Raw genomic sequence first — 27,398 nt, 5'->3', positions numbered from 1 at the left:
TAGAATGGATTCTTTGTAGCTTAGGAGTTAGCAGTACATGTTTCTCTTGCGTATACAAGAATGTTTTTATCTTTGTAAATACAAAAAGGACATTTGCTTTTATGTCTAGTGGTGGGTTAAACTCACAGCCCCTAAACCGAGTTTTGAGTGGTCAGAACCATGTTGCAAGTAGTGTTTTAATAAATATGTTTATAGCGGACCCCAAGAAACTGAGACTGGGTAGTAGTTGTTGATCCAGAAAACGTCAGTGCGACTGTTAATTGGCCAAAAGCCGTCTTACTATCGCATTCAAAGGTAAAGGGGGATAGTGCATCCTTACACTTTTCAAATGAAAAACATTTCCTTTCTGAGATGCTATATAAAACTCTGTTGCAAATAAATGATACACTTTTATTCCTGTACATATATACTCTTAACTAACCTGGAAATTCAACTGTAATCATAGAAAAGCTGCCCTGACTTTCCAATATATTGTCTTATTTCTAACTAAACCTTTCAAACTCTCTAATAATCAATCCTTTGTTTAAGGTTTATGCAGTTTAGTAGCCATTCTGTCCTTTCAGACAGATTCCCATAAATAAAATATAATCAGTGCAATGTTAGAAGGTCCACTAGGTTTCGTGGACAAAGCTTGGCTTAACATGTCTAGTTTATTTGTTTCCAGTGTGTGTATGTTGGCATATTGAAAAAGTACAAAACTTCAAGAACGTTTACTTGATTTCAGCAGGCTTGACCAAAGTGAATTGATCTGCAGTCCCTGTTATTACAGCCCCTGGCTCTGATCTTAGTTCCTTTATATCCTTGCCAAATGTGTTTTACGACACCTGTGCTTGAAATCCTGGCCTCACAGGGCTCTCCCCTGCCCCTTTTCTTACCCAAAGGAGTAAGCCCTTCCTAATGCCTCATACCCAGCTAGTTAATTCAGATTCCCTACAGCATTAGCCTTCCCTCAAGTTTCTCAAAGTAGAGTTTTGACTAAAAACTGTAGAATGTGGTCCCCTTCTTGTCTACCTCTTTTCAGACAATCCTTTATTTTTCAGCGGTACACAGGTAGCCTTACCCATAGGTCTAAGCAGTGGGGTGCATCTTCCAGGGTGCTCCTGACTAGAAGATCAGTGTTGCACAAGTCTGAACAGAGGCCGGGTGACTGTAGCATTAAATACTATCCTGCTGCCAAGGACTAAACACTGAGCTTGTTTTGTCTGTAATGATGGATGGCCATTCGAGTTTTCAAAAGTATCAGGCAATTTTAGTGACAGCTGTTGGTGGTCAGCATTGGGAAAGCTGAGGCCTAAGCATTAGTATCTTACTATATTTTGTGTATGCTTCTTGCAGTTTGTGAAAAAGCAGGTCATTTGAGGTTAAGCCAATGGCAGTTTTTTAATTGTAGGATAAGTAAAATTATTCAGGTCAAAATGTTTAAATTGGCAGTGTTTTAGAAAAACCTTTTCCGATAAGATGCATATATCTTGGCCTACTTAAATGGGTGGCTGAGCATAAAGGACCACTGAGTTGTAGTCAGGAGGGGGAGAATGGCATACTTTCATTTTCTCCAGCACTGTGTTGCAGTAAGTGTATCTTTGCTTGGAATCACTGAGTTGGTCACAACTGAAACTGCAGAAGCTTCTTGGCTTAGTTATTCCAGAAAGCACCGAATCCTTGCTCCTGCTGGCACCTTTCACCCTGTAAAACAGCAATGTCACTGTTAGTGTGTTTAAAGCGCAAGGGCATCCGTTTAATGACTCGAGCAAAGCCATATCACAAGAAGCTGCTTTATTTATTCTCGGATGATGGGAAGAGCATTGATATGGATGGGACTGCTCGAGGGAGAGTAGAACAGAGGACCAAAAGACCCTTGCTATGTCCCCCTGAAATCCCCTCAGTCAGAGCGTTTTTGTTCAGAGCACCTGTATTAAAGTGATTGTGTTCACTATAAATACTACAATCATGGTGCTTATGGGGAATATTTGATCACCTAAGCTCTATTTTTTGTTAGTGTGAATTCAGGATAGACCTGGAACAACAGCTGAAGTGCCTTTTGTGGCAGAGCTAGGGACTGAAACTTTACTGCACAGCAGAATAACATGTAGTGTCTAGCATCTGTGCTGCTGCTGAGCTGCAGATTCTGATATGATCTATCTTCCCCCCCCCCCCCCACTTAAATGTTCTTGTTAAGGGAACCTTTTGTTCTTGTTGTTGAGTGGGAAGAGTGAAGCAACCAAAGGCCTCAAGCCTTGAGGCAAAAGTGGGAAGCTACCAGCATAGATGTACCTGAAGCCTGAGCTTAGGTGAGTCTTTAAGATAAGCAACTGATGTTTGGGTAAGGAAGGGCACAGGATACCCAGCTATCTCCTCTTCTAGACTGTTCTCTGCAGCTGACATGAGCTGCTGGTTTGAATCAAAGAGTATTGCTGTTCCACAAAGGACTAGTTATCCTGTTGGAGGCTTTTTACAAGGTGCCCTTTACAAGAGGGCCGTAGTGTCTTCTTAGCTGAGCTACTCTTTAGGACATAGTTCACCTTGCAGCACTTTCTCACCCTTATTCTGAGAGGGCAGTGCTCAAAAAGGCTCTTTCAGTGATGAAGAAAATTAAGGCAAAGAGAATTTTCACACCATTAAACTTAGATGTCTTAGTTCTTTATCTGTAGACAAAGGGCAAGGCAGGGCACTAGCCATCATTGATTATATATGAAATCTTAATCATATGTTGGACTGCAATGCCTAAATTTACATTCCCTCTGCACTGCTTTTATAAAGTAAAGGGGCACTCTGCCACTTTCCTTTTATAAGGTCAGGAATATTGTCAGTCATAGTCTTGAATTTCAGAGAAGACAGGGTTATCTACTGAGGCTTCAGTGAGCCCAGGGTTTTATTTTTTTTTTATTTTAATTTGCACAATTTGATTGTCAAATGAAGCACTGAACCAGTAAAGTAGCATAAGGCCTCTCATTTAGGAAATGGAGAAGTAACAATTTCAAACAGCTGTGAAATCTAAAAGTGTTTAACTCACAAGCCTCTGTGCTTTGTAAGGAGTGTGGTCTCCTGTCCTATCTGTGACATCTATAGGTAATTAGAGGGTGCTCCCAAGATGACCACCCATACTCTTGTCCGTAGATAGAGTTTTAAAGAGAAATGGATTTAAAGGATTTAATGGATTTAAAGAGAAACGCTTCTGTGATTTACATTGTAATTGCCTATTAAGTCTTAGAGAGCAGTGGGCTGGCAGAAGTGGAGTGTGCATGGGAAACCTTTCCTGTCATCTGCCTAATTGCCATTATTGTGAACTTTAAGCACTCAAAAAGCATCAGCTAGACCATTGAAGTTATGATCCTTAACATCATCATTCTCTTTGATCCTTTTATTCCTTGTCTGTCTCTTGCATCCTGATAATCTATAGTTTTTTGCAGTCACAGACCCTATTTTGTAATTGAAGTTTAGGCCTAGCATGTTTAGAAAGATCAATGCCTTAAGAAACAAATACATCATATTTCAATACTGGCTGAAAAGTCTGAAGCAATGTTATGTTACAGAGCTGGAATAAAGCCTCTAAGCCAGACTTGGTTTCTACTTAGACTAATTAATAAAACTTTATACAAATAAAGCTGGACCTTCAGGTGCACTGGTGTACCTTGGCATACGTTCCTAAGGAGAGCTTTCAGGGAGTCTGTAAGGCTTAGCACTGAAAGACTTCATTTGGAGATCGAGCTTACGGTCAGTAAAGGCTTCTCTAGCTGTGGACTGTCTACTTTCTACTTGGTGAATGTAAATTAGAAACTGGATCTGGCTGCTTTTTAATTGGGATTGCTTGCTGGAGGAAATGGCTGCTTCATTCCTGGCAAATAGTCTGCATTCAAGAGCTCAGTGAGATTAGAAGTTGGCTATGGCTCTCACGATTTTTGTTCCAGCTCAAAAATGGTGGAGTTCTCAGCAAATTCACTGATGTAGCAATTTGCTTAGATTCAAGGGTTTGCTCCAGCCAAAGGATTTTGGCTTACTCTGCTTAGGCTTTTTCACCAGTACTGGAGAAGAGATGCGGTTGGGATCCTTTCTATCTGCAAGGGAGCAGATCTCAAAAGACTGTTGCCTTTCCCTCTGACAACTTCCCTACTGGAATCTTGTTACTTGAGACCTTATGTTAGGAGAGGCTTACCTCTCTTTATGGCATTGAGAGTATCACTTGTTTTCATCTTGATGGTGCCCTAGTTGTTCACACTGGGTGAATATTAGTGCATGTGCTGGCTTTCTCCTGGAGTGAACTGATTAGTTTCCTCTGACACCAACTCTGGGAGCAGTTCTGGCACAAGTTCACTGCAGTGACTGCTCCCACAAAGCAGTACAGGTAAGATGTATCAGGTTTGGCTCCTTTCGCCCTACACAGTCTTTCAGCACTGTCCCGTCAGACTTTGCCATCTCAGGTGTCATCCCTCTAACGCCCTGCTCCAGGGCATGCACACACCTTTGTTCTGTTATTAATGCATCATCTTTCCTGGCTGATCTGCATGTTATTTCAGAAACTTTGAACTGAGAAAAATACACAGGCCCCACTCTTTTCGTCTTGGGTAGCAGAGAAACACGGCTGCCCAAAGAGATCCAGGGCTCAGTGCTGCTGTACTGTGCACCAAACCAGGCTCCTCCAGAGGAGGCAAGCCAGGAGCAACGTGGACACAGTCACTCTGCGCCACTTAGCCTGGGCTCAGGAAGCACTCCCTGGTGCGAGTGTGTTTGTCTGCGTCTGCATCCTAAAGGAGGATGTTGAGGTTTACAGTGAGCACGAAAGTAGGTGCTTAGGGCATGGTTTGGTGTTACAGTGAAGGTGATCTAGCAACTGCTGATAAAATGTGAGGGCCCTTCCTCATCCCGGCACAGGCATTCAGCTGCCCTGACAACAAGCCACTACTGTTTGCTGAGAGTCTATTTGAGGCTTATTTTTCTGGTAGTCTAGTGACGGGAACCAGCTTATTGTAGGGCAAGCTGAGGAGAAACGTTAGCACAAGAGAGGGGGCAGGACCACAGAGCAAGGGTGTGTGGGATACAAGGGAAGAAGCAGGACCATGCGTTTGGTTAGATCAGCTTACATTGGTCAGCCTCCCTTCGGAGCTTTACCTTGCCCACTGTCTGGGAAGTGGACAAATGTAGTTTTCATATATTACTACTTTCAGGGGTATTTATTTACTGCTCCAATTCAGCCTAAGCAAAGGATGCTTAGCTAGGAAGCTACACTTTTATTTTAAGAGTGTATTTACACTAATAGGTCACCAATGGCAGACACGAATGCTTTTTGGCTTAGCGCTGCAGTACCACTAATTTATCTTCCAGGGCAGATGACCTTCTGTGTGCTCAGCGAACTGCTCTGTTTCCTCAAGGATTTACATTCTAGCAGCTACAGTTGGGTTCAGATTTCTTTTTTCCCATTTAAGCATTCCTTTTCCTTATACAGCTGAAAATACTCCTCAAAGCAATGTCAGAGAGCTGCTGAGGGCACGCACCATGTGTTCTGTGCCACGCAAAGAAAGAGGCATTTTATAATTTCATTTGGGGAGATTACTCTGCTGCTGACCGCAGCCTTCAGACATGTCACAATTACACAGAGAAAAGATGTGTTAAACCACTTTTAGGAAGCATTGTGTCCTCTGGAGCCCTGTAAAGTCCACGCGCATTCCAAGTACTGTAATACCTGGCTTCTCAAAATAGACTATGAGAAACTCCCTCAATGAAATTGGAGTGCCATAAAAACACTTACAGGCCTCTTTTCTGAAATGTGAGTGGTCAAAGCAGGAAAAAGATTTTACTAGCACTTGTTTGGAGTGACTTGCATAACCTTGGCTTTGCCATGCACAGGCAGTGCTTTCATTGCATACTCTTGCCAGTAGCACGTTTACCCTATATTGCCATGTATTTTGGCCGTGCGAGTGAGCCTGTGTGCATGCTCTCACACCTGTATATCTGTGCACTTAACCAATGCTGTTTTACTTAGTCACTGGAATTTTTCTTAAAGCCAGCCTTCTCCACCTTGACTGCACATTTCAGCCAGCTTCAATTGTTCACGACAATACCACACCTCCTAGCCTGCGCAGCTCCGGGTCGCTACCAGGTTCAATACGGTCAGAATGGCAGGATGGCCTTGACCTAATGCCAGCATAAGATGAAAGAGCTGCTGGGTCTGGGCAATCCCTGAGCTGGCTGAGAGAGCCGAAACCAGCCACGGACACTGCCAGTTTCATAATGGCCCGGGAACTGAGACACTGTCGGCACTGAGAAAATAAACATTTCCCATTTACGGAGAGTTCATGTCAGTGCAATGCATTCCTTAGAGTAGCCCAGTTCCCTGCTTGGGCAGCTGTCAGGAATTAGGTGGAGGAAGGTGCCTAATATACTAAGTGCTTAAAGGCAGGAAGAGAAATGAGGCCCTCACATCCATCTATTGTAAAGTTGCCACTTTAGCATCCTGAGCCCATAGGTCTTAAATGGGCTATGCTTAGCTGAGTCATGGAAAAGAAGGGCAAAAACAAGCCCTGGGAGCTTCATCCCAGCTGGGATGCCCTTGGGGACGCACAGAAAGAACTGCAAATCCTTCTTAGCCACACGTTCCTCCACCCCCTCGCCAAGGACTTGTTTCCTACAGTTCTGCACAAGTGCCTTGGATTAGTGCTCTCTGACGGTCACCTGCCCAGCCTGGCAGTAAGTTCATGATCAGGTAGATTGCTAAAGAGTGATAACAAATCATGTCGGTGATGTTCATTGATGGGTTTGAGGGTTATTTCTTTTTTTTTTTTTTGTGTAAAGTGTATGGAGGTTTAGCTGCGAGGGCAGGTTGAATGAAGGTTCTGAATGAAGTCGAGGTTCTGCTCGACTAAGCAGAACGCACATCAGCAAAAGCATTTGCTAAGACTGGGGCACCTCAGCTACTTCTGTTAGGCCTGATTTAGTACAAGGACCTTGAATCCTCCTTTGCCCTCCAACGTGCAGGAGGAGAAAAGCACATAAAGTACAGACCCAAAGAGCGTCCGTCGCTGTTTGCTGTCTGTCCATGTGAAGCGTTTCAGTTCTTCTGAAGCTAGCACCATCCCACTGTCTGCTTGGTAATCCTTGAAGAAAAAAAAAAAAGACAGACTCAACATGTTAACTGTTACACGTTAACTGTGGAAAGTTACTTTTACAATAAAGTCAATTCCCATCTGGTCAGATTTGCGACATCGTTTTTGTCATTTTTGCTCAGAGATCTGCAAGACCCAGAGATTATGTGCTGCTTTAAGTGCCACAATGCCCAGGAATTTAATGTTGCTTTTCCAAATGGTCCCTGTTTTGGGATGCAGCGAACAACTGGCATTAATGCAGGTGCAGAGCGTCATAAGTGAAGCTCTGGCCAGACACTAGCCAGCCTTCAGTGAACCAGCATGCTTTTCCTTTGCCCCCACCATTTAATGCTTATAACTGTTGTCTGGATTACTAAAAGCTTCCTCCAACGGCTGACCCTTGCCCACCTCCACCCAAGACAATACGTGTGCCCTGTCGACTGATGTTTCCCCAGCTCATCCGCCTGCTAGCAGGGCATGCACATAGAAAGGACCTAGGATGGAACGAGACCCACAGTTCTCATTTTTGCACTCATATTCAGATGGAAGCACATATCCAAGAGATTTTAAGTGTCTCTTCCACGGCACTGGGACCCAGCTGGGACTCTGGCAGCCATCTCTTGTGGGGCTATTGACACTGGCCGTTTCTTAGCAAGGGAGGAGTGTTTGTGGCCCATGGCACAGACAATGAAAGACCCACTGTCCCCCATTTGAAGGCCAGTGGGATAACACGATACTGCAAGCACAGCTGATCTTGTACCTCATTTCAGCAGAGCTGGCAAAGCAGCAAACCCCTGTCTTGATTTCCTTTGTATATAGCTGTCATTGTAAATAAAAATAAATAAATTATATATTATTTGGCCTAAGAATCACTTACGTCAAACACAAACGTTTCCTTGATGGGAAGTTCTTCAAATGTTTTTATGCGCTGAGGTGGTTTTATTTTGAAAGTGTTTATGTATCTATTTAACAGAAAAGGGAGAAAAATTCCTGGTGAGAGTGTGAAGTGTGTAAGCGAAAAGCATTGGTTATTCCTGTGTTTCTTAAAGTATTTGCTTAACTGATCACCAAAGTAGTTTATACAAATGGAATTGTTACCCCAGACTCTACCCAAACCTCATTCACCAGCCTCTCACGGCCTCTCTCAACCCCTCTTCCTAGCGCCCCAACCCGCCCGGATGGGGTTCAGGGACCGAGGAGCCGCTCTGTGGCTCCACTTGAACGCCTGCTAATGAAGAATACCGAGACGTTACCCAGCCCAGAAAATGTTGCACACCCCAGAGTAAACTGCAGGTGAGGATTTTGAACTGAGAAGCTGTTGCTGACGGCAAAGGTGATATCAACACCTCTGTTAGATGATACAAAGTAGATTTACGGGGCGGGGGGGAGAATGAAGAATCAGATGCCACTTTGAAATTGAATGCGAAAAGTGATTTCTAGTCATTCTCTCATAAAAAAAAGATGACATTTCAAATCAGACGCTGGAGATGTTGGAAAATTCAGGCTGTGTCGGGTGTTTCCGGCTGTTTTCTTATACCCAAGCCTGAACCAGGCAATGCAACAAGCTGCAATAAGGAAGGAACAAACCAACCCTGTCCTTATCTTACCTGATGTTTTCAGTGCTTCCACAGTTTGAGCTTGTAACAGATACGTTTTCATTGCACAAAGAAATGGGTGCAGACGGAAACACGCTTTCAGTTGTAAATATAGTATTCAGGGGTATGTAGTCTTTGCCTTCCTAAATGCATATTAAAAATGAAACTGTTATTCCTGAGAAAGTGCACCCTGCAGCCCTTACCAAGGTCATCACACATAGTTAGTACTGTAATAGTACCTGTTGCACGTTTGCTTGAAGAAGATCACCCAGCTTTTTCACCAGTTCAGAGAACCTCGGTCTGTCGTTGGGATTGCTTCGCCAACAGTCCAGCATGATTTGATAGCTATGATGACAAAAGCAAAATGAGCACATTGTGGGTCTTAAAGCTCCAGGGCAATGCAGTGTCTGACAGCGTATCAGCAATACAGTTAAATCCTGAGCCTGTGTGATTTTACAAAGATGCTCTCCAGCACTACCGAGGCCTCTTACTAAAAGTAAAAGAGTATGTTTTCAACAAAAAAGAAAAAAAATTGCTTTCCACAGGACACCAGGAAGCCCACTTCAGAAGAATAATTTAGCCAATTAGTCATACTTTCTTTTTTTTATTCCTAATTAAATGCTAAACCTTTGTATTAAGCATCTATTAACCGGCAATGTTTAAGTTAAGGCATCCTAAGATGACTTATATGAATGTGTCACTTCCTTGTATTGGTTGAGTCTAGCTTTCCTTCCTGCAATAAAATATGTGGAAGAGAAAAAAAAAGCTGTTATCAACTGTCACTAGGATAATAAAATTAGCCAATGGGTAACACTCCCAGATATGATATGGCTGGCTTGCATCCTTTTTCTTCTTCTAGAATGTTATTTTTGGGAAGTGTTACTATTTAGAGTCATGATGTAGCGCTCAAAACGGCACCATAGACACCTACCTGTTTTTAATTTTGCCTGAAGAGGTAAAATGCACATGACATTTCCATGCTCCTGAATGATTTGTGCAACTCTGCGCTCAGAGCCTTGTAACTCGGAGCAAAGGCCGCATGGAGCCCTTAGGGAGGAGCTACTGGTTTTCCTAATGGGCTGCTGCCTGCGTGGCCAAGGTAGCTGTTGAAAGCCTCAGGCAGAAACAGCCTAGACTAAATGATTTTGGAGCTGGCAGGTCCCTGTCACCTTCCTCTGCCATCAGACGCTGTCACCAGGAAAGGGTGGGCCCTCAGCACCACCGTTATTTGCAAGGAAGCAACTGCACTGTCACTTCCTAAGTTAAGAAAACGTTAATAATGGCACATTCCTCCAGCACTTACTGGTGTGCACATCAATAAATATTAAACTTGGACAAGAACAAATAACCTTCTTCCTCTGAGTTGTTCTTTCAGCTGTGACTTTAATGGCCCTCCCCTAAGCTATCTAAGAACAGGCTTCTCCATACCTTAAAACTGAAAAATGGTCTTGGCCACGAAGGATGATGAGCTTAGGCGACATTGACCTTGCATTGCTCCAGCGCCTGGCCTTTCCTTGTGACCACACTCCCTCGTCAAACCCTACGCAAAGCCTCCGTAGCATGCGTTTGGTCTGGCTTGGGCTACAGAACTATTAGCCTGCTCAGGAAAGGTGGTGCCCTGGGCTTGGGGCCGTGTCCTCCAGCCAAGAGCGCTGCCTGGCTCAGCGCCTTCTTCACAGCCTTTTAGCTGGAGAGAAGGCTGGGGGCTAAAGGTGGAGGGATGTCAAGAAGGTGCTAATGATGGCAAGAAGATATGAGGCAGCGTTGGGTTATTTTTTCTTATGTTTGTGCAGAAGATTTCTGGCAGAGACTCGTACATCATCCACCCTGCAAGGCAGCCTGGGAGGGGAGGGGTACGCCACAAGCAAGCAGGGAAAGGCATCTTACATTTCTTCTGTCGCTTGCTCTGGGGCCCGCATTCTTGTGCCTTCTTTTAGTCTGCTGCAGAAATCCTCATCTATTTGGACTCCAGGGTAAGGAGAGGCACCTAGGGATAACAGTGAAAACAGGTTCCTGAGTCAGGAGGGGACCCATCCCTGCACACGAGGCTGGTGTTGCGTCAGCTCCCCCAGCATTAGCCAGGTAAGACACTGTTCGAGTTCCTACGGTCCGTGCGAGACAAGCTACGCTCCCCACGCAATCTGCGGGGAAAAACAGGGACTTCCAGGGGGTGATTCACCTCACCTATGCCAGACATCCGTCTGGGAGTCAGATGAAATGCTTTCTGGAGATCCCTTTTCTCAGCACTGACTGTAAAGGCAGCCTGGCTGGGTACCTGAGACAGATAATCATGAAACCTAACCCAGGTGCTACGGATTCCCCCACCCCTGCGACACCCAGGATTTGTCGCGTCTGCATCCAGAGGCTGGAAACCTCCGCAAGGGTCTGACCCTGCCGGGCGCCACAGGGGAACTGCGGCTGAAGTCAGGCCAGGTCCTGGTCCTTGCAGACTGGCAGGATCGAGCTTAGGACTATCAGTGGCATTTACCTGGCCTGAATGTAAAAAATAAAAATGAATTTGACTCAAAAAGAGTACTTAAACAAAAGCCAAGTCTGATCTCTTCATACTTGGGACAATCCTGATTTCTAGTAAGCACGGTATTAACAAATCCCAAACACTCAAAACCAGCTTGAAAATAATAAAATAATGCTTTAAAATCAAATCATGGTGCATTTGCATTATTTCTCTGGCTTCTGTGGTTTTAAGATCAGTAGCCTGATTATGCTGCTGGTCTTTTTTCCACTGATAAGAAAGCATAAGGAAAAGAGAAAAGGAAAGAACAACAACAACAAAAAACTCTCTGAGAGTCAATCACCACGTTCCAGCAGCTGGGGCTTTAAGAAAAAAATAGCAGATATTGTGAGGCTCACCATAAAAATCACAAGAGTTGGCAGCCTGACCAGCAACATGCATTTAAACTAATAAATGATTGATTGTCCCAGGAATTGTATAGTATTGTTTCCTCTACTGTTCTCCTCTTTTGTCAGCCTCTGTGCTGAACCCAATTAAGATTCTTCTATTATGACGGTCATTGTTGTTCCCTTTCAGTGTACGTTTTGTATCCTGCATCTCAAATGTACAAAAACGAAGGAAAAAAAAACAAAAGCTGTGCTCGGGGTTTTAATTTCAGATTCCATGCTCTAGTTCACCCCAAGGCATCTGTTTTGCTGTTTGTTTGCCTGCTGTTTCCAGCGGCTCGTGTGTGAGGGAAGCAGCTGTGCGCGGCGCAGGGCTGGCACCGGGGCACTCGCCGGCTGATTTTCGGAGTGGAAACGGAGGGTGTCTGCTGTCACACGTCTCAGATGCCTTTAACACATTCAGAGATGTTCAAAGACCTCCTTGTGTTCCCAGCTGGGCGCTTACTTGCTCCCACAGAGAAATGGAGAAGCTTTTGAGGGAAAAAAGCATCCACTTTGTGACGCCAGGCGGAGAGGGTGGACTCTGAGCTTTATATTTAGGGTCAGCTCTTGTTTCCTGCATATTCAATGCTATACTCAGGCAGCCGAGCGCGCTGCCTTCATTCCAGCAAGCACTGTGTGACAGTTGTCCCTGGCTGCTGGTCACAACTGCAGAAAAGTCAAATACGCCGGAATTGGGGATCCCACTTAAGAGGTCTGAAACCCGCCCTACTTCTCTCCAGGGAGCGGGTACTGAGTGCACAGCCCTGGCACCACGAATGCTGGCCCTGTTGTACCCGAGGAGATCCCTAGGTTTACCTTGGATGGCACACGGCAGGCTGAATAAGGCCCACAGGCTCCATGTTACACTATAAGACTTTAAAAATTTGCTTTATTTTCCTGTCAACCATACCATAGCTCTGATACCATAACTCTGCACTCTATCTGTCAAAGAGAGAGCCAAGACCACTCAGGCCGGGCTGCCTAGGTGTATCCACACAAAGGGTTTCTTCAGGAGAAAGATGGAAATTTAAGTTTTGGCCATGAAAGAAACAGGTGGAAAAATGCTCAGATAATTTTGCTGTCCACGAAGGCTTTGAGCTTGGCCAGGCTGTTCTCCGTCTTACCGGTGCTCTTACAAGCCCCTTTCAGTTCCCAGTGATGTGATACAAATGATGCTCCCCTCTATCCCCACACCCTACCAATGCCTGATTTAGTTAGTTCCTTATTAAAGACACGGCAAAAGCTCTTTAAAGTTAATGGATGTTTTTCCATAGACTGAAAAGATCATCAGGTCAAGCCCTTACTACAACCCTGTCCACTGCTCTCAGCTCCCAGGATACAGATTTAACGTACCTAAGGAAAATATCTCCCACAGCAATACTCCATACGACCACACATCACTTTTTGTATTGTAGATTTTATCAAATATGGATTCTGGAGCCATCCACTTGAGAGGAAGTCGAGCCTGAAATGAAAGGGACAAACCTTGCTATTATTTTCAAAGATGAAAAGAATTTAATCACAGCTGAATCAATTATATATTGTTATATAAATAATTACTATTCAAGAAGGAACCTGTGGGATTTCTTTGCAGACAATAAACACATACTCATTCAGACACTGTCTTAACAAATTTTTGGAATAAAAGGTTGTTTTCCCCTTCCTAAATATATTTTAAAAAATATACGTGACACAAAGAACCATAAACTGGAAACCCATGAGAAGAGTGACTAGGCCTTTTTTTGCAGTGTTGCAGGGACATATCAGAACAGTTGTCTCTTGCCTGCATCCTAGGGACAGGGGAGAAAATCATACCCCAAGTGTAAATCATTTTGTCATAGTACCAGAGATGTTCTTGGGTAAAATTGCAGGCCCTCTCTTCCAGGACTGTGTCAGCAATGTATGCCGTCCCCATAGCGCAGCTTATTAGTGTCTCCTGAGCATTACCCAAGTCATATGAATAATGCTGCACAGCTATTATGTAGTGCTGTAAGGCTTTAAAGCTATTTACAGATGAGGGCGTAGGTGGCAGGTGAGCGAGACATCCAGAAGCAGAATCTCTGCATGAATTCTCATTCCCCCACCAAATTCCCTGGACATCCACGGGCGCAGGCACAGGTTACTGACCCGGAGTTCATTGCAGGCCTGTGGACTTATTGCCTGCTATTTACTGGGAAAGTGAGAAGGTCAAATAGGTTCCCGAGGAAGCAAGTTTTGCTCAGCTGTTCTGAGGCAGCATGAGCCGCTCAGCTCATGGTGCGGGTGGATGGAAGGACACACACCTTCTTCTGCAGGGCCTGGTTTCCATGAAGGCAGTTTGCTTAGTAAGGGTATTATATTGCAGAGCCAGCTAAGAAATTAATATCTAAAAAATAGCTAAAGTATTAAAAGGCTAGAACTGTGAAACGGTTAGCATTTCCAGGCCTTATGTTTGAGGACAGAAATGTTTGCTGGATGCACAAGGCATCTGAATTGCTCGTCCTTACACAGAAACTGTGATGGCTTTCAAACTCTTTTAAGTTCAGGAAATGTAAAAGTCTACAGAACATTTTGGTGGACAGCTTGAAATGATATGTTGTAAACAACTGGATAAATAAACAGCATCTTGACTTACATCTCCTTTTCTCACATAATCAGGATTCTTATAAATATCTCTTGCGAGGCCAAAATCACAGATCTTCACTACATTGTTCTCAGATAAAAGGATGTTTCTGGCTGCCAGGTCACGATGAATACACTATAATAAAATAGTTTCACAATCAAACTGCATTTCCTTAATCCTGCCCACAAATTTCCTGACTCTCTCCCATATCCTTTTTCGAATTATTATTATTATTAGAGAAATCAATTTAATATTTTTTTAGGGAAGTTGACTATAGTTTACATGAAGTTACTGTAAACAGTGGCAGTTCTTTACAAAAAGTATTTCTCCAGTTCAGAAAGTCATAAATCTTTAAGCCCCTTGGTGTTTCCAAGGAAAGCACCAGTTCGTTTGGGGATCCATAGCTAATACATGTTGAAACTACAAAAAAAAAAACCCACCAAAAAGAACTTATCTAAATGAATTAGCTTGACCCATTGCCTTCCACTGTAATCCTGTGTTTATGGAGTATGAAGACTTGGATAAACACACCATTATATTTAGAACACCAAGAGGAAAGCTGCTCTTCCTTTGGGACCTCTACCAAGGAAGGTGTCACTAAAACGTAGACATCACTTCACCTCCGAATCTGACTCTTCTGCGGTGAAAAAACTCAAGCATAAAACCAACCTTTCTGGAGGACAAGAACTCCATGCCTCTGGCCACCTGAAAGCTGTAAGAAATCAGGTCTTCCATAGTGAGAGGCAGCTTGTAGAACTCGTCAGAATCTGAAAACAGTTGAGTGCACCATTTGTTAGAAAGATTGCTCATAAGGCAGTTATTTTTCCCTGCTCTTACTGATCTTACTACTCTCATAAATTCAGTCTTTGTCGAATAGTATTTGGAGGTCAACCCACTGTCACTGGAAACAAAAATAGTGCTTGCTTTATACCCCGCACTTTGGACACTGCTGTGTTTTCCCCAAAGATAAGGAGCAGTCAGAAGAAACAATCACACATTTTCCTGTCAGATTTAGTAACCCTGGAAATAATCTTTTTTTAAATCTTCTACCCGCTGGACATGACCCTGTGAGCGTCTCCCACGGATGTTTATTAGGGTGATAAATGAGGAAAAAAATTTCAGAGATGCACAGTATGTTGTAAAAATATCACAGACCGTGTAGGGACAGGAAGGAATTAATACCTACCCTCCTCGTCCTCCTCCACATCACTCAGACTTTTATCTTCCTGAAAGCCCGAGCTTGCGAAGCTCTCGCTGCTGGTGACGCTGGCCAGCCTTTGTTTTTTGCCTTCTACCGGCTCAATATCCTTTTTCTCCTTCATTGGCTCTACTTGCACAGAGGAGTCCTTCAAATAAACAGAGGAGAAGAGGTGCTACCTCAAACCAACGGAAGAGCACGGGGTAGGAACCAAATCAGACTTTTGCCTCGTTTCCGCTGGGAGAAAATGCTCGCCTCTGACATGTGTTGGTCGATCTCCCCGCTTCGCTTGAGAGCCCGACGTCACTGTGGCAAGCGTGGCTGCTGTGGGAAAAGGCTGCCTGTCTTCCCCACCTCCTCTATCCAGTGGTTTAATGTTACGGTCAATGAGGATTTAATGGGAAACATGCAACACTTCTTGGAAAATGTTATCCCACTGCTGCCCGGAGAGCAGCCTCGCTGCTGGGCCATACCCTTGCCCCTTCTGCCCTTCCATCTCGGCCTGTGAATACTCCAGCCTCTCGAGTATGCTGATGCAGAGCCCCTGCTCCCTCCTGCTAGCTCAGAGGTCCTTCCGAGCAGTGCCAGAGCGCAAAGTCAAGGCTGTCCCCTCACCAAGGGAAAGAAGTGTGTGAATCCTCCCAGGCAAAGGGTCAGCCCGGCACATTTGTGCTCCCCACCGACCTGCGGGCTGATTATGTGAACAACCATATTTTGAAGAGGGCAGTTGCTAGTTTTTATGCAGAGTCCGATGTGGACAACCTTGGGAGTAGGCTCAGTCAAAGCCTTTTAAAGATGGAGGCCCTCCCAGTGATGCCCTACAGCAGAGTTTGCAGAACTGTTATGAACGAAAACTAAGAAGCCTCCGAGTTTTTGGCACAGCTGAGTAGGGGTTTTGAGGACTACAGTTCTGGCTCTAGGGTCCTAAATCCCATGTCAGATCCCTTAATCCTTTGGGGGATTTTGCTGAAAGTGCACAAGTACAGATAGAGTTGGCATGTTTAGGTCTGGGTTTGTAATAAAGAATATATAGCAGATTTGATTCAGAGGGCTGAGGGATGTGACGACAAGACTCTAATCTCTTTTATTCCTGATAGCCCTTCTCCTCACACAATAGGAAGATTATTTGTAAATCTCTGAACATTAGGGTGTCTTGGAACATTAGCTTTAAACGACATTATTTCATTTGTGTTCCCAGCGGTACCGGAATCAGTGGGCAAAACCACTTCCTTTGGCTTCATTGACACAAGCCTCTGCAGTGACCCAAGCTCAGCAGGAATGGGTTTGTCAGCAGAGGGGAGAGAGCATGTGGGGACGCTTTGGACTGGATTCACTTCCTCTCACTGTAGATGTCTCCATTTGAATTAGTCACATCAGGCTCCTTGCATAGTCAGTGAAGACAAATGAGCCCTTTCTTGGTATAACACATCCCACACCAAACTTTTAAAATAGATCAGGTGAACTGCACCCAAAACCACTTATTTCTTTCTTTTTGCTATCAGAGAATCTAAGGTGACAAGCTCAGAGGCTGATGTCTACGTTACAGACACGTACATTAGGCAAGGTGAATCCTTCCAGAGGCGACTGCCTCCTTACCTTGTTGGAGCAGAAAAAAGTCCTCTTGCTCTTCAGATAGTTTGATAAATTCCCATACTTGCAGTATTCAACAATCACCATCAAAGGCCCTAGGAAAAAGGAAAATACCTTTTGAGCATTATAAAGCAATATAGGGGAGTACTACTTCTGAAAAAAAAGAGGTGTCTTTCATGCCCATAGCTATAACTGGAATCCAGAATAATTAACAATACTCCTTAATGAAGAAGAAAGCTGTTTGGAGGACACTCAGCATGTTAGCAAAATAACAGAGTTTCTGAAAATTAGGGCAGGGCCTAATTTTTGAAATCTGGGTCATGGACATGGGTCCTGCATGTTCCTCCATCTCCTCTTTGGGGCAGTCTGAATTCCGACTGGAGTCCTGCAACCCACATGTGCCTGTTAAACTAAAAAAGGGGACATATCTAGAAGAAATAACCTCTCATATTAGCCTTTTAATTTTCTTAGTGGATTATACTGAAGGCTTTTACCAAAGTTGCCTTGTGATTCATCTTTCTGAGCCAGCAGCTGATCCCAAGGAACCCCTTGCTCCCAGTCTTTCCAGATCATGTTTAACTTGAGGTTAGCAAGGAGATGAGACAGAGGACAACAAGTGGCCCCTTATTCACTTTGATGTTAAAACCAAAAGAGCATTTAAGAAGAGAAAAGGTTTAATCACTTTGTAAGATGACTAGAAATCTCTTTTCTCTTCCTCTTTTTTTAACCAAGCAGAGAAAGAGCTCCAATACTTCAAGCCACTAACTTGACTTCTGGTCAAAAATCAAGGTGGCCAACTAACTTATTTGGAAGTGATTCAAATATATTTTCAGTGCAGTGCAGATTTTTTTACCTCCGTTCTTCGTGCAAGCTCCCAACAAATTCACAATATTGAGATGATGACCAATGTGGATCAGGATCTTCAGCTCTGTCATCAAAGCTTTGTATTCACTTGCTGTGGCCCCTTCTGTAAATGCAAAATAAGGTCAATGTGAAATGGTAGTGTATTGGTCCTGGTGAGCTATACCACTTCTTGTCACTTTTCACTGAAATAATGTCCATTATTGGATGCACTTCCATGTGTTGATGTTCTTTTTCTATTTCTCCCTGCTCAGCATCCTCTTACTTGCAATAAAACCCATAAAAAGAATTAGACACTCAACTTCCTCCCAGGAGACCCTTTTATATTTAGAACTGAGAGAATTTTTTCACATGAATAGTTTTGTAGTTTCAGCCAAAAACTGAAAGAAAAAATAAAAAGAGATTTCAAGACTTTAATTAACTCTATCTACAGTAGATTTCAGCTGACCTAGCTTCAGCCATCTAAGGGTTAGGCACTAGCCTGAAATAATTAAGCTCTCAACAAGACAGTGGCAAGAGCAAGGCATTTCCAGAGGCTGATTCAGTTATGAGCTTTAGCAATTTACATTAGGAAGAAATGAACCAGCCTTTGGTAATGCTTGTCTGATTCTGTTCATTATACAGGAAGCTTAGACTTTTCTTAGCCTAGACCAGGCACCTAAATTTTAAAAATGGCTAAAGTTAGGTGACTGAATCTTACTCTTCCTGATCATAATTAATATTAATAATAATAGTAGTGATGTAAGAAAACCCACAACTGAACCCAAAAGATTCTACCTGCTGTCGAGTGAAGATTTTCATTACTGCCAAACAATTGTTTTTTTCTGTAGAATTTCCTTTTGGTAAGAAAACAAGAAAAAAATCATTTTGGGTAGATCCAGAAAGATTTTTTCACCCTAGTGACACTGAAGAACAGATCAGTGGAAATAACATGGAGCTAGGTCTTAAAAGGCTTGCTTTTATCATCTGATTGGAAACAGGTTTTTTTTTTTGGTGACCCCACACAAAACATGTCATCTATCCAGTGACGTACTATTCATCTACGTAGGTGGTGACACCTCTTGCACCTCATGGGAATACTGTGAGGACAAATCCCCTGAATGACTGTGATAATCCTAGACAATCATCTAGTGAGGATGCAAGGAATGGGACAAGTCTCACCTAATTTCAGGTTCCCATAGTGAAGATGCCCACACATGACCTAGTCACCACAGGCTCTCTTCATAGTAGAGCAAAACATGTGGTCATCTCACCAAATGGAGGGATCTGCGTTAGGATGAGACGAAGCATTGCTTCTCTCCATTGACAATAAAAGGTGTGGGTGACCAGGTCAGGTGCAAGCATCTCCCCTGCACACATCTCACATTCAGTCATATGAATCCCACCCACGAGTGCTTCTTGTGGCTGTCTTCTGCTCATCTATTCCAGGAGCAACTCTTGTTGGCTTTACGGAGCTGGCTGGCACAAGAAGCCCACTGATGTACATAAAGAAATGTTGAACTTGGCAGACCTCTCTGCCAGCCCATATATCTGTATGTTTTGCATGGTGGCAAAACAGTTCAGTTTCTAGAGGTCAGACAATGACCCAGGTGACAGACGGGCCATCTACAGAGACCAGTGAGACAGTGACAGGGGATGCATCACCGATGGTTATTGCCCCACTGTTGCAGAAGGTCTGGACAGGGACCAAAGGTTTAATTCCTTCCCGTTTTCCAAATATAGCTGTTCATTTGACACTAACCAACGGGGCATTTCTGTGCTTCTGGAACAAGAGAGATTGGAGGACACTCAAATGCAGTATTTAGCTGCAAATTTCCTCCTTTGGGATGATCCTGGATATCATAGTAGCAGGTACCACCTTCTGCTAAAGCATTTGACGTAATATTGTAGAACAAACTTTTTGGATATAATATCGATAAGGCACACTCTAAAAGGTGCAAGAACTGGCAGGTTGCTGCCAATGAGATATGATCTGATGAAGCCTATTTTAGGCTGGGTTCTGCAGAGGCTCATTGTAGGTCTGAAAGTACTGTACGTGCCCCTTCACGGGCTGGAAATAACAAGTACAGATTTTCTAATAACTCTGATAAGCAAGTAGGCAGCAGAGAAGCCAGGAGCTGCTGGGTAAGAAGGATATACTCAATCCGCGTTTAAATGCAGCCAGCTGAAAGCAAGATGGATTCAGGCCTTACCTACGGAATACGGGATGTGTCCTGGCAGAGAATGACTCTGAGAAGGGTTCAAGGATTAAGACAGATAAACAATGCAGCATAAGCTCCCAGGGCTATGCAAAAAGCCTGATATGATCCTTAGATATACGAACAAGGAAAAGCTAAATACATAGGAATGGATATCAACAGGACTCTGGGCTACAGAATTCAGCCGCTGCTGCTGCAGGCTACTACAAAGCATAATCCTGTTTGCTGACTTCCCAAGTCACCTCTTCAAATTGATTAGGGTCTTTGTCTTTTCTGCTCCAGTGAGAAATGGGTGGTGAATAGTTGAATAGCTGGGAAATGATTTCACTGCGGGAAGAGCACTGGTGTATGAAGAGCACTGCCAAATCCCTTACACAAGCTGAGTGTCAGCATCCTCACCACCAAGCAATGAGGCTGCGGAAGGTTCAAAAAGGACACACCTGCACAGCAATTTGAAGACTTAAACAACTCAATCTGTTTAGCTTTATAGAAGGACCTTCATGAAGAAAAATTACTGGGCATTATATAATCTAATGGTTCTGAAGTTAGAACCAGAAGCTAAAGCCAGGCAGATGCAAATTAGACATAAGGTGCCCATTTTTAACAGTGAGGTGATTAATCATTGAAACTAATGACCAAGGGAAATAAGGAATCTTCCACCTGAGTGTAGTCAAATCAAGGAGCGTGCCTTATGCTTCAACTAAATTTCACTTACTGTGCTCAGTATTGGGTCAATATAGCATAATCATACAACATAGAATATGCAGGAAATCTAACTATCCTTGCTGAGCCTACAAAAATTAGTCTTCCATTCTGTCCGGTATTTAAAGTAGTGGAACCAGATTTTCCGAAAAAATTAAGTAATCCTATTCTGAGTGCATCTGAAACCTCCCCCTACACCATGTAACATTTTATCATCCTTTTTACTGTGAACCTCATTTTTATTTCATCGTTCCACCATTTCACTGGAAAATTTAGGCTGATCTGAATCTTGGTGCGCACATTTTGGAGGCTTCAGAGATTTAATGGTAAGGGATAACATTACACACTCTTTCTTTTGACAGAATCATATTAAAAAGTGGGACACTATATTGATGTTCATCTTCTTTTCAGTGCAGCTTTGCAGTAAGATACCTTTCAGCATTTTCACAGCAACTATTCTGCAAGTCGGCGATTTCTTAATTCCAAAAGCAGATGCTTGTACCACCTTTCCAAAAGCTCCATGTCCAAGTGACTTTCCTGTAAAGAAAATAAATTGGAGAGATACACACTGCTAAGACAGAAATCTTATCAGTAAATGACTTAATTGATAATGAATTAAAAATTGTGCTCTACAATGATTCCTAAATGTATATTCCCAAACTGCCAGGTCATATAGTTCTTTTTTTAAATAGTATTGAAGACTAAGCAGACAAACCAGAAGACATAGAGTCATTGAAGAGAATAAGTGAAATGACTAAAAATAACACTAAAGAATTGCAACCATTCACATTGGATGCGTACTGGCTTCTGACCCTCTTTTTTCAGTTTAGCTTTGCCAGCAAAAAATTTACTCCTGTCTTCACTCAGCACACCACACCTGCAACAGGCTGTGACAGTGCTAGTTATGTCTGCAGCACGTTGGGGCCACAGCCTAAATTCCCACGCACACCGAGCTGCAGATGATTGCTACAGATTTTGATAAATTTTACAAATGAAATCCTGCCTACTCCCAGAAGATGCCTTAAAATAATCTTCATTCCACAGACACTGCAGCAGCCTCACAGTGCAACCCCTGAGATACACAAGCAAACCCCTCATGTGCTTCCCTGGTAAGCTCTTGTGGTTGGAGATAAAGGTGAGAAGCTGCAAATCTGAGCAAATGAGACCTTCAGATTTGTGAAATGAGGTCTGAAGGGATTCAGTGAGATGACACTTGGTATGATGAAGGATAAGTTATCTCACGATGGGTACGATGCTTCCACACGTCCAATGGCAGACACCGACACTTGCACTGTGAAATCCTTATTGTGCTACTGCTGAGTAGACCTCAGAAAAAGCACCTAGAGATCCTCGTGAAAAAACAGTGAACCTCAGTAAAATCCCCTGGCGAATCTCAGTAAAAACTGAGTGTCCTTTTCCTTTATATTCAGAACCAGGTAAGACCCCAAGAGTATTATTATTATTTTTTTAATGGTCATGATACTTTAGGCAAATCTCGTGATCTGCACATCCTCATTCTCGATTTCCTAGTGTTTGAGGCAGGAAACATCATTTTTTCTTGGACGCTGCACTCACGCAGACAGGCCAGGCCACTTCCTCCCTTCTCAGGTGGCTGATGGAGTTTTGATCAGGGAGATCCTGTCAGCATATTAACTAGCAATTAATTTTACATTCAAGTACCTCGTTTCTGCTTGTATTTGTGTTTCACCTTCAGCAGAACTTAGGCACCCGCATGGCTAGCAAGAGTATAACCGCAGGCTTTGTAGTGTAGAGAAAAAGAGAAGAAAATAAAGGCCAGCTTTTCATATAAAACTAAAGAATAAGATATGCCACTAAGGCCATATCTATTTCTCAGACATGTACATGTGACACAGCCAGAACCATAGGACAATTTCCCTATCCTATGATAAACATCTAAAATAGAACAGCCAAACCACTTCCAAAGGTGTCTGTCTGACTAGCTCTGACTTGGACATCTGTGTTGTAGATGTCTAAAGCAAAGTGAGATATGAATCCCACCCAGACACTCAGAAGCAGGGAGAAAGAACTGCTATCAATTCTAAACTAAATTAAATAGATACTACCTTTTGTATATTAATCATATTTCTAAACTGTAATTCTCAGTCTGTCTGCTGTTAGAAGGCAAACAGCATATGTCATCAAAGCAATCGAAACCTGAAATGGAATATGCAAAGCCAAAAAAGCCCCAGAAATTTATTTTCCCCCCAGATGTGTGAAAGTGTTGCATCTTTACAGCAAATAAAAGCCATGAAGAACTTAATCTGCATGGCTGAAAAACATCAACAGACTTGAGCATTGGGACCCAAAGGGCTTAAGAGTTTGACACAAACACAAGTGGATCAGTGTACACCTTTAAAGGTCTACAGTCACCTCCTCTTTCAGTTATTGCATATACCTTATTCATTTAGTGGGTATATAAGAGAAGCAGTATTAAGAGCAAGGTCTCAAGTTTCTTAGTGAATTGATGTTTACAGTTCTTAATGGACTGGCAGTTTGTGGTTTGTGTAAGGTGAAGTTACAGTTTGAGGTAATGTAACACCCACTATATCTTTGTTTAATCCATAGCTTTAATGTGTTTCCATCAGTGTTAACTCACTTCCCACATCAAGATAGCTTACTTAGTCACTACTTGGAAAACATACCAGTTAGCTCATAAAGCTGCGCAAAGCTGCTAACATTTCATAAATGAGAATGAGCACTGGAAACAACACTTCCTTCTCTAAACAACAATTATGATTTAATGGGAAACTGTAATAACACTTGATGTATTACTCTTTGTTGCTCCACTATTGTTTTGGACCATACTAAATGTTAGTGCAGAACAGGACCACTCCAGATTTTCAGCACATAGATGGAGCTCCACAGTTAATATGCAGATTGTAAATCAAACCCAACTCTAACACATTGCCCCTGCAAAAGCCTCTTATGCTGACACACAAAGTAATTACAAAATTAGTTAACAGAGCAATTAAACAGAGGAAAATCAAGATGTCCAACCCTCTGAGCAGTCACCTCGTCACAAATCTTAAGCAGCTACAACAGCCGCATTTGGAGTGGCTCCCAGTTATGAAATGTTGCAGCACTTACATCCAGACCCAGGAAGCAGAACACACTATTTAAACTTCCTGCACTTGACTTCAGTTTCTTGGGACAGTTCACACCCATTAAAGTGAACAGATCACTTGGTCGAGGAGTTTTGAATCAGGAGGTTTCCACTTCAGCTCAGTTTTAAAAGGATTCTTAAATATAGGCCTGTATTGAAGCACATACGTTGCTGGATTGGAGCATTAGAAAAAAAGGATCTGCAGATATCTTTCTCCCTGTATGTAGGAAGGCGGGGGCTCAAAATGTACTTTTGTTGCTCAGGTCCTGTGACACAGTTTGAGTCATCTGTGTTTCCCCAAACTAGAGGCTTCATATTTTCCGTTAGGTTAAATATGAAAGCTCTGTACATTAAGAACAAAGGAAAACATTCTGCTTTGTGTCACAAACTATGGGTTCGCAGAGCACTAGAAGGGAGCAGAGCTCAGGAACCTGTTTACCACCTCCGTATTCGTTATCAGAGCCATGCGGCAATATGTGCCACAGTTTTAGTGGTGTATGAGCTCTCATAAGTTAGAAGAGTCAAACTCAAGAGGAAGGTGAGAAATACATAATAGACAAAAAGTTCTGCTGGACTGTTGGGTTATAACCAACCACACAGATATGATTTATACCTCCAGAATTTTTCTTTCTAAGGAAAATATGGCATTTTGATCTTGCTCACACTAATCTAAACTGAACAATAATTATCCTAGTTTCAATGCTGCCCATATGAAATTTTCTGTGATGTCTGTAGCTCTTACGGATGAAGGGGGAATCCTGTTATATAAGCATTGCATCACATCAATGGGCTGTATGTGTGTGTGCATGAGGAAGAGAGGAGGCAGAGGCTAAAAGGAGAGAGTTACTTTACAAAGGTTACAGTAAATATGTATCCTTGAGGATAAGTAGTTGGAAAAAGAAAAACAGATCTATCTGATGCTGGAAGGATTTGCATTTCTGAGTAAAAATATGTTAAAAAAATACATAGAAGCATATTTTGTGTTTGTGAGACACTAATCCTAGGAGACTGCCAAGGTTATTCAAAGACTGAGCCAACTGCCATGTAAGCAGGACTTGCACTGAGCTAATCTAGCATACTGCACATACCCAGCTTCTCAGAATCTGGTTTTCATTCATTGTCAGCATTCTTTATTTGTTTACACCAGTTCTTCCACATTTAACTCGTTCTCTGGTCATCATTCCTCACCTCCAGACTCCAAACACTAACCCTGCAAGACGCAGATTTTCCTTGGTGTTTACATTCTGCTTCTGCTTGATTCTTTCTGTGAATTTTTTCTGATTTACACACAAATAGAGCACCACATAAAGCAGAGATCACTTTGTCTGCACATGGAGCTCTTGGTCCGTCACGGTGAGAAAACTATTTCAAGAAGATACTCCAGCACAAGGTTATGCTTCAGCATTCCCAAAATTCTGTGGGACAATTGTAAGTCACTAGCAATATACGTCAGCTGTCTTTATCCACCTCTGATCACTTTATGACTTCTGCTGGACAAATTAAATGTGATCCCAATTGTGCACACGTTTTGATCTTCCTCTGTCCCTGAACCCTGGAGGACAGGAGGAATCTGTTACAGCCCCTAGCTAAAAAGCAGGGATTTTCTAGCCCTGGCTGTGCAGCTAATCTAATGCATGCCTGAAAGAACAAACAGCACTATTGCAACAGGCTGAGTTTATCACTGATATTTTAATGTTGACCTCTTGTTAAAATCTGTGTGGTTTCTGGAGAGATCGCTCAACTCCCAAATCTGGTTCTTACTCTCCTGTCCTCCCAGTCAGCACCGCAGTAGGCTAAGCAAGTCAAGAAGGCTTCCAAACCCATGCCCTTCTCTCGAGTGTCTGTATGCAAGCTACCTGCAGGTTGAAAGTTTCCATGGATCTTTATTTATGCATGGACTTGTGTACGACATTCTTGCACTTTATCAGTAAGAATGATTATAAATCTGTAGCACAGGGGAAAAACAGAGAGAGTGGGTTGGAGAGAAGAGGAAAGGAAGAAAGTAGGAGGAGTACAGGAAGATCTGTGAGGACCCATTTCTGCACAGGTCTTTTTCCAAATGAGTACATAATTAGGTTACAAGGGAAGAAATTTATAGTCAGTGCCAAAGGTCAGGCTCCTGAATCTAGAGAGAGAAGCAGCCAGGCCAGAGGGCTGATCTGAACCTCTTCAGTTGCCTTGTTTTTATTGTCTACTTTAAGCAACTCAGTTTGCAAAAAAAATACAGAGCAGTGTTATTGGCTGTGTTTTAGTCTTCCTGTCTGGAGTCTGAATACACAGAAAGTGAGATAGATGCAGTTAGCCAGTCAGTTCTATACGCTATAATTCAATCATGGGAAAAGAACACTTTTCACTGAATAGCTCACACCTAACCCAGCAGAACATTGTGCTGCATGTCTAAAATATCTCCATTTCCTCTTTACCTGTAGACACAAATACATTTCATTCAATAGTTGCAAACCCAATGCGACGTATGCTAATATTACCTAGTTTAAGCCTTTCCCTTGCAATCTCCCACTTGCTGGCATCATAAGGCAGACGTTCACATTGTTCATCTAAGGGGACTTCATCAGGATCCATTATGATTGACAAGTAATTGGTCTTGATTTCAGAATAATAAGGCTATAAAACAAAGAACATTCCAAAATTAAAGAGAGACAATACCAGTCAGCATCACCTTGCCTGGATCAAGGGTTCCAAGCTATTTCTGCCCTCAGGGCTGCATGTTTCACAGTCAAATATATGATCTAGTTGAGCTCCCCTTGGTTTATTTCAATATTGCAGCCCCTTTCTATGTAAAAGAAACCCCTTCTTCTGCCTTTCCTCATATGTGACATACCAGTTTCTCCAGCAAAATCCATGTGCATCTGTATTCACTTAATAGTGTTTTGATATAGTCCCTCTGCACAGTCGAGAGAAATATTTTCAGAAAGCGACTAAACATTGTCGTTAAAAATAACTTTCCCTCATGATTGTGCAAAGGAAGAAGTGGCCATATGCAACAGATGGAGTACAACTGCCTGTGTTTATTTGTTCCTTATACCCAGTAAAGATAGGTCAGATGTGGTTAGGAGTTGTGCAAGAATAGTCGCCAGGAGACTAGACATTATATATTTTGGAAACAGCTTATAAATGTTTAGAATTTTTGATTCCTTAGGTATCATTTCTGACAGTTTTACTGAAATTATTGGAGTTTGATGGAGTTAATTAATAAATTCCTAGATTCAAATATATCATTTCAAAAAAAATTTCCAGAAAATCAGTTTCTACTGAATATGTGGATTATCCATTTCACATGAGGAAAGTAAGGAAAGATAAATCTCATCTCAGTTTTCTGCAGTCCATCCTTTTCCATTTTGAAAAATATTTTCCTTCAAAGAGCACCTAGACTGGCATTCTAATCCACTATGCTTTTTCTTGACACAGGAAGTGCTGATATTTCCATAAAAGAGGTCTAGTGTTTGCTCTAGGTTCTTGGCTATTATCCGGAATTTATGTGAAATGTGTTGAACTGAACCGATTCATGTTGCTTTTTCCAGACTCACTAAAACAAC

At 42.6% G+C, this 27,398-nt stretch overlaps 1 protein-coding gene across 2 annotated transcripts in view; it reads right to left on the bottom strand.

The window, feature by feature from the left end:
* Positions 1–1,361: 1,361 nt before the first annotated feature.
* Positions 1,362–27,398, bottom strand: part of FLT1 (fms related receptor tyrosine kinase 1) — a 112,481-nt gene continuing 86,444 nt past the window's right edge. For both annotated transcript variants that reach the window (XM_068930165.1, XM_068930166.1), the window contains 14 exons: positions 26,331–26,466; positions 21,153–21,257; positions 17,813–17,926; positions 16,966–17,054; positions 15,358–15,517; positions 14,841–14,938; positions 14,184–14,306; positions 12,923–13,034; positions 10,556–10,655; positions 8,908–9,013; positions 8,681–8,811; positions 7,951–8,035; positions 6,994–7,085; positions 1,362–1,683 (listed from right to left, as the gene is read on the bottom strand). In XM_068930165.1, coding sequence (XP_068786266.1) covers positions 1,479–1,683; positions 6,994–7,085; positions 7,951–8,035; positions 8,681–8,811; positions 8,908–9,013; positions 10,556–10,655; positions 12,923–13,034; positions 14,184–14,306; positions 14,841–14,938; positions 15,358–15,517; positions 16,966–17,054; positions 17,813–17,926; positions 21,153–21,257; positions 26,331–26,466 — 1,656 coding nt within the window. In that variant the 3' untranslated portion in view covers positions 1,362–1,478. The remainder of the gene's footprint in view (positions 1,684–6,993; positions 7,086–7,950; positions 8,036–8,680; positions 8,812–8,907; positions 9,014–10,555; positions 10,656–12,922; positions 13,035–14,183; positions 14,307–14,840; positions 14,939–15,357; positions 15,518–16,965; positions 17,055–17,812; positions 17,927–21,152; positions 21,258–26,330; positions 26,467–27,398) is intronic.

This window comes from Struthio camelus, chromosome 1 (assembly GCF_040807025.1).
Source record: "Struthio camelus isolate bStrCam1 chromosome 1, bStrCam1.hap1, whole genome shotgun sequence".
Taxonomy (NCBI): Eukaryota; Metazoa; Chordata; class Aves; order Struthioniformes; family Struthionidae; genus Struthio; species Struthio camelus.
Note: the sequence above shows the minus strand (reverse complement) of the source record. Positions and strands in the feature narration are given on the sequence as shown.